Source organism: Mugil cephalus, chromosome 8, assembly GCF_022458985.1.
Source record: "Mugil cephalus isolate CIBA_MC_2020 chromosome 8, CIBA_Mcephalus_1.1, whole genome shotgun sequence".
NCBI classification, from domain to species: Eukaryota; Metazoa; Chordata; class Actinopteri; order Mugiliformes; family Mugilidae; genus Mugil; species Mugil cephalus.
Window position 1 is genome coordinate 15,227,891 of NC_061777.1, and position 14,779 is coordinate 15,242,669.

A 14,779-nucleotide genomic window follows, 5' to 3' on the forward strand; every position below is an offset into this window, starting at 1 on the left:
GAAAAACAACAGTATGTTTAAAAGTGAAAGTAAGAGTATTTCAATACGTACAATGTGAAGGGAACTCAAAGGAATGGGACTGAACAGCTGTGTAGTCTTAAGAAAACCACTAATCGGTGAGGCTAACCGGGACAAAAGGCTTCAATTTGCAAGGGAGCATAAAGATTGGACACTGGAGCGATGGAATAAGGTCATGTGGTCTGATGAGTCCAGATTGACCCTGTTCCAGAGGGATGGGGCATCAGGGTAAGAAGAGAGACAGATGGAGTGATGTACAGGGAGGTTCAGGGAGCATGAGACATCATTCTCACACATGGATTGGCCCCCAGAGACCAGACCTTAACCCCAGACTACAGAGTAGAATCATAGAATTTTTATCATATAGCAGTAGTAGTAGAAAAACTAGGCAATCCTCTCACAATTTGACGAGAGATTTTCATAATTGCTCATTTACTCACAAAACATCTCCTGTTTCAATCAACGCACATTAGATTTTAAGGCATGCCACCATCTTCGGATGGATGCAATTATAAAATATGATACGCTTGCAAATCGCAGGGCTTCCCCTACAATTATAGGATAACTCAGCTCGCGGAAATGCATCATAATTGAGGAGCTCAGGTGCGCCAAGAAAGCGCCCTGAACGCTTTGACTGTGGGTGAATTGTTGGTGCCAGCTGCGGCGCATTCGCCGCCACAAATGAATCAGATGTGACTATCTTCGGGGCTGTGAAACTTCCATTTCATCATCATGCAGGTCTTAACTTCTAATACGTTCGTCACTCACATGAAATTGGTTTGAAATTGTCTTTGCATACATTGTGATTTGGGAGATAACAAAGCAGGCATTTAATTCTCCGTCATGAGGCTGAAAATAAACCTGAAATATGTATGTGATTTATTATCCGCCGCCTTGTTGTTGGACCCCGTCCGCTGATTGTTTCCTGTTTTATTTCGAGACTTACACCAGCTTTTAGTTCAGATCCTTGGCGTGTGTCCCGTCTGTTTGATTGCCTGCCTCATCCCAATTAATCTCACCTTTTGCTTATTGCCCTTCCCCTCCTTGTGTATTCAGCTTGTGTGTTCTCTCGCGGTTCCAGTTTGTCTTAGCACCAAGCATTCAAGCCCGTCTAGCGTGCCTTCTGTCCCTCTGCTCGTTTGTGTTTTGGGTTTTGTCGTCTGCTTATCAGACGCTGTTGCCTGACTCACTCCGTGTGTACGCAACCTTTTCAAAGGCATTTATTGTTGCTGTATTTTTGTGGCTGTCAGAGGCAGAAGCACATATATTTTGCTCTTCAGCTCCACTTTTTGAATTGAATGATGGTTCAGAATTACAGAAAAGAGAAAGGATTATTACAAATGCTGCATTTAATCTCACTGATACACAATAGCCTCCATTTCACGATGGAAATTATGTGGGAGGGGCTCTTCCTACTCTGTTCTCTGTGTTTATTCCTAACGGAAACAAGGATAAAAGCGATTAAAGTAATAGGCAGAACTTATTATACTTCTGTTTTATGAGCAGTGGTGTATCTGATTCATATAATTCACATTATATGCTTTTGTCTGCGCTCACAGATGATTAAACTCTTGTGCGTGGGAGCCTGAAAACCACAGTGGAACTTGAATGAGGACATGTCAAGCGAAGGCTTCAGCTGGAGCCACAGCCTGCTCATGCTGGCTCAACTGTAAGTGTCTGTGCAAACCAGCCTTCGGGGGAAGCCTGGAGCAAGGGTCACCTGAAAGCTGTGATGCCGTCACCATTTAAACAAGACACGAGCATTTCAAAACCGAGCCCTGACACGCAGACAGAAAAGGCCCACATATGGTACACACACACACCCACACACACACACACACAGAATAAAACTGGCAGCGCTGAGAACTGTGAGAAGACTTTCACCACACAAGAATGCCAAGAGTCAGAAAAGAATGGAACAATGAAAACAACTCTGGAACGACTTATCCAGCTGCTTAAACAGCGGGGTTCTAGTCAACAGCGACGCAAGGGAGACAGTGAGTAATGTCTGAGGACAGTCCGGGGGAATCGTCTGGAGGCTGGAGGAGAGTAAAAAGTGTATCTGTGTGCACTGACAGGGATATGTTTATATATTCCAGCGTGGTAAATCACTCTCGTTTCACTAGTTCTTCCTTATATGTGACTCACTGCTCCCAGACTGATGAGAGGATGGTGTAGGTGGATGCACTATCCTACTCCCGAAGCTCACAGAAGCTTCTGATTTTCCCATATCTGTTGGATGACTTTAAATTGGTCCTTTTAAAAAAGACTCGCAGAGGATAAACAGCTTTTATTTTTAGACGTGTATTAGCGCTTGGAAAGACGAGGGACCTGCGAAACGGAGTCCAGGATTTTTCTAGGCGCCGCGGTGTTAAAGTTGATCCCCAACGATAAAAAAGCAACAGGCTGTTCTTTTTAAGCGAGCAAAATGACTGGTGTTTGCATATGTTCTCGAGCTCCCATGGTCATGCGACTGGAGTGCATACGAAAGTGAGTGGGACGCCTCGCCGCGGTAGGCGACAAAGCGGAGGTGGATGCAGATTGGACGGGTTCACCTTGTAACATTCGCTTAACACTGTCAAAGTCAGCGATGCAAGAACGTACATTTCTGTAGCGGCCACAAACTCCTGGATTTAACTCACACCGCTCTCCACCTCCGAGAGCTGACTTTATGCTGCCCCACTTGTGCACAAATTTGTAAATGACAAAACGGTTTGTCTCTGCAAGCAGTCAATGTCTGCACATTGCAATCAAATGAACTGTTAATTGAGTTGAGCTTCATATCGCCAGACCAAATGCAAAGCATGCAGGCGGGTGCAAATCAATAGCTTCAATATAATATACTTAATGAATCCTGACTTTCAGTTCGTCGGGGTTACGCATGGTTCTCTGGCGCAAGCAGCAAGTGGCATATCACTCAAGTTTAACTCCCAAAAAAACGAGATGGCATCTGTTGCTACCCATTAAGGCCAGATGTTATGGATCGAAGTGCAATGTTGCCTCAGCACATCATATCACATTTGTCTAGGTGTTGTACCTCTTGGGCAGCTCTCTTGTTATTCTATGCAACTGTTGTGACAAGACACTACTGCAAAGCCGCGGTCCTCCTCACCTTGTGGCAATGACGGGCCGCATTTAACGAGCTGCCTGCCAGTCGTCCGTCAGAGCGGCGGAGGCAGCCAGCCCCCGGGCCTTGCCCTGCTGGCCCCTGAGCATACATCAGCCCGGCGACAGCACACATCACTAACACCAGCGCTACCGTGATGTGACAGCTGAATCCATCTCCCACAAGCCCTACCTACGGCCTAAACAAATTAGTGGCCCGCCGAAATTAATGCCAGCACACCAATACTAATGAGCGCGCAGCAGAAAGAGGGGGCAGAGGAAAGGAATAACAAACACACAAAACAGATGTCAGCCGTAGGTTCCACAGATGACAAATGGCACTGGTTTATAATTGAGTCAGAGAGCGATTGATAGTTTGATGAAAAATAATTGCACTATAATTAAACAAAGAGAGACAGAGCCAAAGCATGAGCATAAGGGTTTTCATGAGATTTATTTATTTATTTATTTCAGAACAGACGAGGACAGTGTTTCTAGTTTAGTTTAGATGAGTTTCATCTCAGAATGTAGTATAGATAGTACCAATCCCAAGGTCAGTGTCGGTATCGGTACTGACAAGACTAAGATTTATCCCATATCGGAGGCAGTACCAATTTATCTTATTTCTGGGCCAACATTAAATCTTATACTTGCCTGCACTTATTGTATACCTCCTGTGTTATTTTATCCGATGGAGTCGGTATAAAAGTGTTACGACGCTGCGTACAACCATATTCCTCACAAAATGACAGTAAACTTTCGAGAACAACAACAACTAAAATGACTAAAAACCGACTCAGTTCAGTCCAGGCCGATGTCTGAGCACAGTTTGAAAGAAATTCCTTCAACGGCGTACCGAGTTGTCATGTTCCCGAAATTGGGACAAACAGAAGAAATGAAAACACAATACCTCAGGGGCAGAGACATAAAAATGAATCCAACAGGACAACAGAAGTGCTAACACTTTGTATTAAATACCATGAAAAGTGAGGCTGATTTGTAGCAGATAGCGGAGGTTCCAGCCACCTGCAATTTATTTGAAACAGGGCCATTGGGTTTTATGTCATGTTAATGGATGGGAGAACATCCAAGGTAAACTTTGAGTACTTAATAATTTGGCTTCTTCTCAGGACAGATGGCTCTATAATCCTTCCAAAAGGCGTTTAAAAAAAAAAGAAAAGAAAAGAAAAAAAAGGCAACTGGACTCGTCCAGTTTTGACAAGATGTTTCACCACTCACCCAAAAAGCTTCTTCAGTTCTATAAGCTCTATAATCCTTGTATCTGTAAGATGCTTTTAGGAACTTGGGCGCACCAGAGTCATCACCTGTCTTCAGTACTGAATCTTTAACCAACCATTTAGCCTAATTTGTGTCTGAAAGCTTTAATGTCTCGGGACAAGTACCACAGTAGCATTCCCAAATTTGCTTCGGCAGAAAGGCTGAGGGAGCTTGTGCCAAGTGTTATCTCACTCTATTTTATGCCTTCTTGTATATTTAGTAGGATTCATTTCGGCAAGTAACAGATATGAGTCCACTTCCTGCTTTTCGCCTTCCGTGGGATCAAGGAAATCAATACTGAAGGCAATGTAATCACTGAACTGAAAAGGCAGTAGCCTAAACTCCACTACTACTTTCACTACTGCTTTCACATAAAATTCTCAAGCTGATTTCTGGTATAGCACAGAACATCCAGAAAATATTCAGCTGCTTATTCTGCCACAGTCTGTGCTTGGATTTGCCCACACACGCGACGTGGGCTGAGGGAACAAGTCAAAAGAGATGATGATTTCTTGCATTCCAGGCATTCTACCTTTATCTGTGCACACCGGGGAGCCAACCAACCACACAGCATATTTAACAAGTGATGAGTTTATATACTATGACTTCTTATATACTCCGCAAGAACGGAGAAACTTGTTCTCTCTACCAGGTCTGTGGAAAGAGAATAACGTCATTGTTTTCTCGCAGCCTTTGTTCAGGACTTGTTCTCGACACATCAGCCAAATAGAACTTTCTTTTCGTTTGGTGTCTGACAACTATTCTGTGATTGGTTGGAAATTGGAACTTGCCGTGGTTTAAGCGGAAACGTTCTGCACTTTTTTGTTTAGCATAAACGACCTGGCCAGAATGAACTTCGTTCTTGTTTTTGCCACCTCTAAAAAACAGCAGCTTTGCTCTCATAAAGAACGGAGTGGACGAATATGCTTACTTTATGCAAATGTATGTTTTTATTGTTGCAACCATTCAAAACATTAACATTATCAAGGGAACCATACGTTAAGGGTTTCCATTTGTGCTTGAGGATTTTGGGGAATTGTGGCACTACAGGGTGTGTGACTGTCTTCTACAGGGAATAATTATTTACTATGACCGCACTTCACACTCTGCTTGCTTTCCACAGGGTTACAGCTGCAGCAGGCTCTTCTGGATTTCCCAAACTATGAAAGGTCACAATAACCTGCATGTGTTAAATGTACTTGACAGATGTTAACATTAGCGTATTAATAAAGCATTCATTTTACATGAAGATACATGAATATCTACAAACAGTTTATTCATCACAGGGAGTGTCGTCTGGATTTGATTTAATCTGGATTGATGCTTTACTAAATGTACCAACGTGCATCAATTGTTCTTGTAAAGAGGCACTGACGACAGAAATCCAAAACCTTTCTTTAACATTTCCACTTCCAAACTTTTAGATTTTTTAGTTGCCACTTAAAACATCTGTATTCCTTCTGCGTAAAGTCAGATTTTTTGTGACATATTTCAAAGCTTTCCTCTGTTGCTGTTTCCAGCAATCCAAATCTGTCATTCGAGCAAAATGTAGCCCTGGTTGAAAACACGCAGCTCAGCCTGAAAGCATTACGATGTTATGTTTGGTTATAGTCCAGCAGACTGAATTTCAAATTAAACAAATGGAAATAAATGTTATCTCGCCGACATCTGTGTTAGGTGAATAGTGTATGACTGTGAGACTTTTTTCCTGTAGAGTGGTTACAATTCCTACACAGTCCATCTGACATTCGGAAGCATCTGCAACCCCAATGGTGGGAGTGAACATTAGCACAGACTCTAATGGACTGTTTGGCCTCATAATCTAAATACTAAATGCAACACTCGATCTTCCAAACTTTCTGAAACTAAAATTGTATTTTTTTGACGGACAGTTCAGACGATAATTAACTTGACCTGCCTGTCTCTCAGCAGCCCACTCTTGCGAGATCCGACGGCAGAGGTATCTCCTCCAAAGAATATATTATTCAGGGTTTTTCAGATTATTTATTTTATACACACACACACGTCGTGCATTAGCCCAGCATTAATGTGAGATCACGTTCACCTGATGCAACCAATTATATTCAAAACACTTAATGAAAGTCACCACTCAGGAGGAGACAGGAAGTGTACGCCATTTTACAGTATACGTGCAGCTTGGAATGCAGAGTAAAAAGGATTTAAGTACACCGCCAAAACAAGCCATTCAAATACTAATAGACTCTAGTAAGACTTTAGACTAATAGACTGATAAGACAGGAACTGGCTGAATAATGGTTGTGTAATACACTGTACACATATTGAATTTCTAGGGGGAGGAAATGACCGTTGTTAAATAAATAATGGAGCTCAGCCCGTGTTCAATCAGCATGACGTAAATTTTTTTCTCTACTGTTTCACTCACTAATCCAATCTACTCAGTCAGCCTGCGCCTCTTGACTCTTCCGTCTCCTCTTACCCTCAAACCGAATCAGAAATGTCTCTATTGCCTATGCAGACATGTTCCAAACTCCATACTGAGGTGCTCTGGCCTGTCACCGAACAACTGTGGTGCATGTGAGATAGAAAATTTTGAGAATTAATTTGTGAGTAGCAGTGCAGGTGATGTGGCTCAGGGCTCCGAGCCCACTGATATATTAATCCTAATAGGCTCCTAGACTGCAGAGCAAATCCCCACAATAGCATAGTAAACATACGGAGTCTCGTTTAGCTCCTGGCCTTTGTGGGAATAGAAAGCGACTTTTTGATAAGACAGAGGCTCTCCCTCTTTCCGTACGGCCACTGGGAAAAATGAAATGAGGGCTTGTAAACACAAAATGTGACTTATCAGCATCCAGATAGCTTTTTTCATTATTCACTGTTACACTCTAGGTTTAATTGCATTTGTATGAACATGCAAAATAAATATGTCATTGTTCAATATAAATGAACAGCTTGTGGATACTTTGTAATATCTCATACTTATACATTAAGTTTTTCTCTATATTTCACAACTGATCCATGTTTCCTTTTTTTTTTTTAATGAAAACAGGAACGTTCTGTGTCTAAGCCTTAACATATTGCACTGTTTTAAAGAAATACTATATACTGCCAGTCTGCTGCAGCCAGACTCAATTATTATCAGATTATGAGACTGGTGACATGTAATTTGGATTTCATGATAGGGCTCTGCATGTAACTGGATAATCCTAAAATGAATCAGAGCCATTTCGTCGTAAACAAATTGAAGTCTGTGGTGCAAGAATAACATGTTTGACTATTTTGCTGTTGCACTTCAGCCCAGTACCAGATAAAGTCATAGAACTATTGGATTGGCCCAGCAGATCTTTGAGGGGCCTCTGTGGATCAGGTTTGTTCCAGTGCGTCCTACAGATACTTGATCAGTTTGGGACCAAGTGAATTTGGAGGCCAGGTCAACACCCTGTGCCGTTTTTCAAGGTTTCTGAGTTGTTTCTAAACCATTTGTGGTCTGTGTCGGGCTGCATCCTGCCGGGGGTGTCTGCTGCCATCAAGAATTGATGAGGGTGTCTGGTCTGGTCTAAGTGGGTGGTACATGTAACAATCAGGTCCAAAAGTTTCCCAGCAGAACATTGTATTGTCACAAGATGTGACAATGTTATTTACTTCTCCAGTCAGTGGTTATAATGTTGTGGCTGATCGGTGTACATCTGTAAAGACGCACACTCAGAACACTGAAATCTAGTGTGCAGTGTAAGATCAGATCCATGCCCGTGTGTTTACCAATATGATAAGAGGAGAAGAGTGGTGAGAGACAAAGTATGGATTAATTTCAGCGAAGCATATGATCCTCAACGTGCAGCGGTGCACACTGAGCACATAGTGGCTCCAACAGTTATTAATCCTTTTCACTTGACAGCTCATCATTCCACCCAACTGACTCCTTCATTAAGGATGAGCAGCAGGGATGGAACGGAACAATTTTGAGTTGAACTCGTGTACCACAGCTAAGTACTGTTGCAGATCGTCTGCATGCTACTAATACCACTGCAACTAATCATAATAATAACTTGTATCAGACATGTCAAAGGTTTGCGCACTATCCGCTGAAGTATAAAAATGGATGTTATCTTTGTGAATCACGTGCAATCGGATCGCTCGATGTGCTGTGTAATTACCTGCATCAGGTGTGCTGTTAAAATCAATTGGAAGTTGGAGAAGAGTTGCAATGAAAACATTACTTCAAAAGAAACATGAACACTTACTGTACTGACAGTTTCTCCCCATGTACTCCCCTGGGCAATCGCAGGAATAGTTGGCAACCAGATCTGTGCAAATGCCCCCATTTTTACACGGGTCCCTCTCGCATTCGTTAATATCTGGAAGAGACAAGAAACACAGGGAAAGGGGCGCGTTCATTTATTTGAACCAAGCCATTAGAAAGACTTAATCCTCATTAAAATGCATTGGTAGGTAGCACATATTGAATTTCCTCTGTTCGTTACCTGACTCCGTCAGTCCATCAGGCGAATGCTTATCGAAACAAATAAATGAAAATAACTCCTCGGTGGAGTATTGAATGCTTGAATGCAGGCTAGATTAGATTTTTAAAAAGGCACAGCGCTTGGCTTTTACGCAAAAGACAACAGATGTTTTGTGTGGGGAAATTAAAAAGAGTAAAAAGAAAGAAAAAAGTCTATTAAAACTTGTTTAGTATTCTGTTGTTAAGTCAACAATAAAGCGATAGCAGCAGAACAAACACAAGCCTTTAACATGTATTACTTATAACTTGGAGGATTTGGGAATTTGATTTGTTTTCGTGTCTGACGTTATGCTGTATATTTCAGTTTGTCTTGTGGGAACAAATGCTTCTGCTCAGCAACAATAAGCCAACTTCAGCAGTCGACAAGCTCTCCAGACACAGACTCATTTCGTTTAGCCGCATGTTTGTTCTAGGCAGATGAACTGCAGCTGGACTCGGTCTCATCTGCCGTGTTAGCAAATACCTCTGACACGGGACGACACAAATTGGCAGTACGTTTTCGCAGCAGACTTGTTAAACGCCTCCTGTGTCTTCATCCAAACGTCGCAGGAAGCGACAAGAGCAGAACAGACTTATCAATATTACAAATTGTCTCGGACTGATCATCTACTGTACAGTCACCTTTGCTCTGTAATTGCTCTCCCAAAACAGCTTCTCTCTGATTCATCGAACCAATTACGGAAGGCGACAAAACTCCAACGCCGGCCATCACTCACATTTGGACTCCACCGCGGTTAATGGGGGGAAATTGCAAGGACAGTTCATAAGGGGGTTAGACGAAAAGGAGGGAGCTCTGAACAACTTTTGAGCAAATTTCTAATGATTTTCAAACTTGCCCGTGGCTGCTACACGACTTTTAATCCTCCGAAACATACTCCGAGCTGTCTGTGACTCATAGGTACATTTTTGGCTTCATGAATATGTAACTAGGCCTGAGATTTGGAAAGCTTAAGAAAGTGAAACATGATTAAAGGAAGTCTGTTACGGTGCTTCATTTCCCCGAGATTGTATCTGTAACATCTATAATAGTCACTCGGGCACATTTGTAATATCTGCAAATACATCTTTTTTTTTTTTTTTTCGGGGAATGTCTTATGCTCCAGAGAAATACAGTCATGGGCTTCACACACGACGGTCAACGAGGTACCGTGACTAGACGAGACTAATCTGCAGCAGGGCAGGATTCTGAAAAAAATAAATAACTAGAGTGAAATAAAAAATAATTAAAAAAGAGAGGCACATAGAGGGAGGGAAATGAGAAATGTTTCACCCAAGAATCCACGGGGGACCCACAAGACGAGCATATTTTGGCTAAAAGATGTTTGGTGAAATTGAGCAATAAAGTCTTTCCTAAGAGACAATGAATAAGTCGTCCAGGTGAACTTCAGTTGCGCACACATCTTTTTCCATTTTCCTTTTCATCTGGTATGCATGAAGAGACATGCAGCTCATTCGTCTGGACCTTGGCAGACCTGGGATTGGCAGTAAACCCGAACACAATCTCATGTCGAGTTTTCGTGTTGCTTATATGTTTTCGTGGTGGGCCAAGACGTGTCAGAACAGCAGGTGTTTTGAGTTGTAACGTCTTTATCAATGGCGCAACACGTAACATAACATTTTTTACATTTAAAAATTCTATCGAGTAGTACTGCCTTTTGTTTGTTTATAGTTAATGAATGTTTGTGTATGACTGTTTTTTTTTTTTTTCCACTTTCTGTTCCCCAAGACATTTTTGGGAGCCATTTGATACAAAGCCATTAAAGCCTCAGCTCAGAGTTGGCGCACCGTCTCGACCAAATTGCATCACAGTTACATCTTTTTCTCGTTGTACACCGGGGTTCACATACTCGAGTCATTACCGTTGATAGTCACCATACAACACCGTATGTTGTACGGTAGACAACCAGTAAGACACGACAATTATTCTCAATGACCCTGATGGAGGACAAAAGCCAGCTTTCGGGAAAAGAAAATGCTTTTAATTTTTGTCCTGCACATTGTTAGGGCATTTTACAGCACACATTAAAACACAATTCTATCTATCCATAGGCTGAACGTGTGAGCAAATGAGTCCTCATTAGCTGTGTGCTAAATAGCATGTAGAGTAAAGTATGACACGAGAAAACAATAATAATGATAATATGTCTCTTTTATCAACTGTAAACAATAGATTTGATTTTTTAAATGTATGTCATTTAGATGGGATTCGCTCAAGCCCATTATTCAAATCCTGCATCAAGAGACCTGGTCGCTCAAAGGCTTGAGGCCTTCCATTGGCAGGTGGGATTTGAGGTGTTAAAGGTGTGTTTAAACCTTCAAATTGCCTCCTATAATTAGACACAAACTAACAGTAATCAGTCTCTATTGTACTCCTCTGTGGCCGATTCACATCAACTGTCATGTATGAGATTCAGAATCATACTTTACGTGTCATTTATTACATACTGTAGCTGTGCTTTGATGAGCTAGTGCACGGCAGGACGAATCAGGACAGACGTAGAAATTAACCGGCGTGATTAATGCTAGACACTGGCCTCTTACCGGCAACACATTATCAGCGCAGAGATGAACAAACAAGCTCTTGTCAGAGGGAAACATATTGATTATGGGAGGTACCTGCAATCAGTGGGGAATATGTTGGAATGAATTCTTTTCACTGGAGCCTTACAATCACGCAACAAGCTATTAAACTGAAAAATGCCTGCCTGAGGGTCTGCCCGATAGAGAAAAAAACACTGGCCAATTCTCATTCAACTACTCAGCTTTTCGGTTATTTTAATACCTCTAACCCTCAAGAACGACTAATTGTTAGCAGTTATGACGACAACTATAACAATGCCGATACAATCATTAATCAAGGCCCACAGGAGCACGCCCCTGTGAAACATCGGTCGAGCATTTCACGTCAAAATCATTTGTAGAGGCAGTATTGGGTTTTTGCTAATTGCCTTGGTGGAATAGTGAAGGGGAAATGTGATTTTATAGCCATTTGTGAACACAGAGATATGACGGGTTCTGTCCATTAAATGAACGTGGAATGTGTGTATGTATATAAACACCTATATGAAAACCCATATGAAAAATGACGTACCTCTTGAGTGTGTGCAATATGGACAGCGTGTCCGTAAAGATCGTTCAGCACACAGTGCAATATACTGTTATATACACTACAGCACTGTAATAATCCCACTTCGATATGTGATGCCGCTGTGAACCTTTAGGTTCATATCCTTCGTTGCCACCAGTCGGTTCAAATGCGGGTGTAAACCACAAGACTGGGTCACTTAAATAACCCCGGAGCACAGCAAACCTCTGAGTGGAAAACACAGCCAGCCCATCATGCAATTTGCTTTCCTTTTATGAGAGGCCATTAGCCCCTGGGAGATCAGCGCGGGGAAAGTGAGACTTGCCAGTAAATCAGGTGAGAGAAAAGGGATTACGGCACTTCGGGGAAAAGCTGTTAATCCACCTGGTAAAAACTAGAGAGGAGAAGATGAGAAGCACGGAGAGGACGGGGGAGGCAGAAGCTGCGAACGACTGAGAGGAGAGGGTAAAAGAACTGCACGGAGAAAAAGATACGCTCGCCCAGTGGTCTGGTAAATACAATCAGTTTACACAACTGCAGTCACAGACGTGGATCCGAAGAGGTTCCTTTGAGGAGGTCAATCCAAGTCCACTGTTCTGCATTTAAATGTCATTAAAGCTTTAAATGTGGCTAAACACTGCTTTTTTTTTTTTTTTTTTTTTTTTTAGACTGGTGTTCTCAATTGAATGAGGATAATGTTATGTATAATTAAAGAAGCTAGTTTTTGAGTAAAGATTTCTACAGTGAGACGACAGGAAAAATACCAGACACTTAAATGCAATCCAACACACTGACTGTCCAATAGTACTAGACAGGCTCAAAGTGTTTTGTTGGATCTGTCCCAGAATAATGCTGAGTCAAGTGAAGACTGGAAAAATTACACTGGTTTGTAGTACTCTGGAAGGCAAACATGTCATTTTGTCCATTCACTGCACATACATTAAATGATGTGTAACATGGAATTAAATGGATCGGAGCTGTAATCCAGAGTGACTTCATTTCACTTCAGAAAACAATCCTGTGCTATTTACTGTGGGAACAAAGACAAACCACTTTTCTTCCGTGAATTTAATATTAACATTAACAAAGACGTGGCTGAAATGAAGCTTGTATATTGCATGTTCTGTGGAAAGCAAAGTGGGCATATACTTGATCTAGCGTCTGGTTCTTATTGGTTTTGTTTTGCTATTCAACATTAAGCTATAAAGTGGCTTTTCCATCAAAACAGGGCGGGGAAAGCGTTATGTCAGGATGAATGGAAACGTGAATGAAGATCAGCATGAAAGAATCAACGAGTGACCAGCACCACCATCATCATCAATCGCTCACCCTGCACCGAGCCTCCTAAAAATAAGGCTCTCATCCCCAAAATATATTTCCAGGGTGTCTGGTCAGACCCTCATGTTGCTCTCATCAATCTCCTGGAACATCTTGATCCCTGGCTTTACTCTTCAATTGCTCTCCAAAAAGTGTCTGAGTCGGACAGTAATGAGAGCAATGAATAGTGTTAGGTGTCAGGTACTAATGCTGGTTCTGAGGGCTAAATTGGCTTTTGTGTGTCCAGGGAAGAACAGGCTGTGCGGGGAGGACGGGGCAGGGGGGTCAAGGGACCCGTGGGCTGGGCTGACCTCTACAGCGCCCGGCACCTGCTACAGCCACCTAAACACAGAGACCACTGACTCTGCCTTCCAATTCTTTCAACAGCGCAGGCATATTATCTCTGCTGTTGAACAAAGAATGATTCACAGAGCTGAACTATACTTAAATAAGGATTCTAATTTGGACTTTTACATAGATATGAAGCGGCATCAGATAATCTAAACACCCTCAAACCGAAACATAAATCACGCAGATGATTGAAATAAATGCCCACTAATAGCCTGTAATCTTTGCACGCTTGCGATGCGCCCAAACTTAATTATCTAAATGACAGGTAATGTCCCAGCAGTAGTGCCCCTGCAGCTCACCCACTCCCTTCGTTAAATCACAGTCACATGTTGAGTAAAGCCAAACAGCTGGCGATTCGTCGAGACTGTTTTCACGCCTTGTTTTTTTTTTATGTGTTACAGCATTCAGACACAGTACAGCCCACATGTATACAGTTTACTCCCCATGGGGAGGCTTCATCTTATCTATTGTGACGCTTCAGAGTCACGTGTTTTGTAAGCGAGCCGACCCTCTCGACCCCTCCATCAAGGGAAGAAACAGTGGTTTGACCTCTACGGTCAGTGATCGACAGGAAGGAAGTGGACAGACGGTTGTTTATGCCTGTGACATAATTAACCCCTGGCCTTGTACACCCTTCCTTCCTTGGAAGTAATCACCCTGTCTTTTACGGTGTTTAGGGATTCCCCAGGCAGAGGCTGCTGACGCTGCTCCTCACGTAGGATCCGTAGGATCTTATACAGAGAAGGGATCACACGTCAAACGAATTCACGACTGGGAGAAATGAACACACAGCCAGTGATTTAGATTACTGAGCTGAGTGGATATATCATTAACATACAATCTCTTTAGCAGACATTTTATTGAGGAAGTTGCGGGAACAGAAATTCAATGTGTCACGATACATTTGATTTATTTGTACTGGGTTCAACTGAAGGCAATATATAAGCTAGTAGATAGACTAGCATATGAGCTAATGTATACGCTGGCTCAAGGCTTGTACACACTCAGCAGCACATGACGTTATAATTCAGTGAGACAGAAACATATCCGAGCGTTAACACGCGATTCAATGTTTTTCATGCATAAAAACACCTTGAAAACCGCTGAAAAAACTGGGGTCACGC

The 14,779-nt window shown here is 42.2% G+C and overlaps 1 protein-coding gene across 3 annotated transcripts in view; it reads right to left on the bottom strand.

Annotated features, from left to right (window-relative positions):
• edil3a (EGF-like repeats and discoidin I-like domains 3a) overlaps positions 1 to 14,779 on the bottom strand; it is a 103,841-nt gene that overhangs the window by 40,362 nt on the left and 48,700 nt on the right. For all 3 annotated transcript variants that reach the window (XM_047592334.1, XM_047592333.1, XM_047592332.1), the window contains one exon: positions 8,625 to 8,738. In XM_047592334.1, coding sequence (XP_047448290.1) covers positions 8,625 to 8,738 — 114 coding nt within the window. The remainder of the gene's footprint in view (positions 1 to 8,624; positions 8,739 to 14,779) is intronic.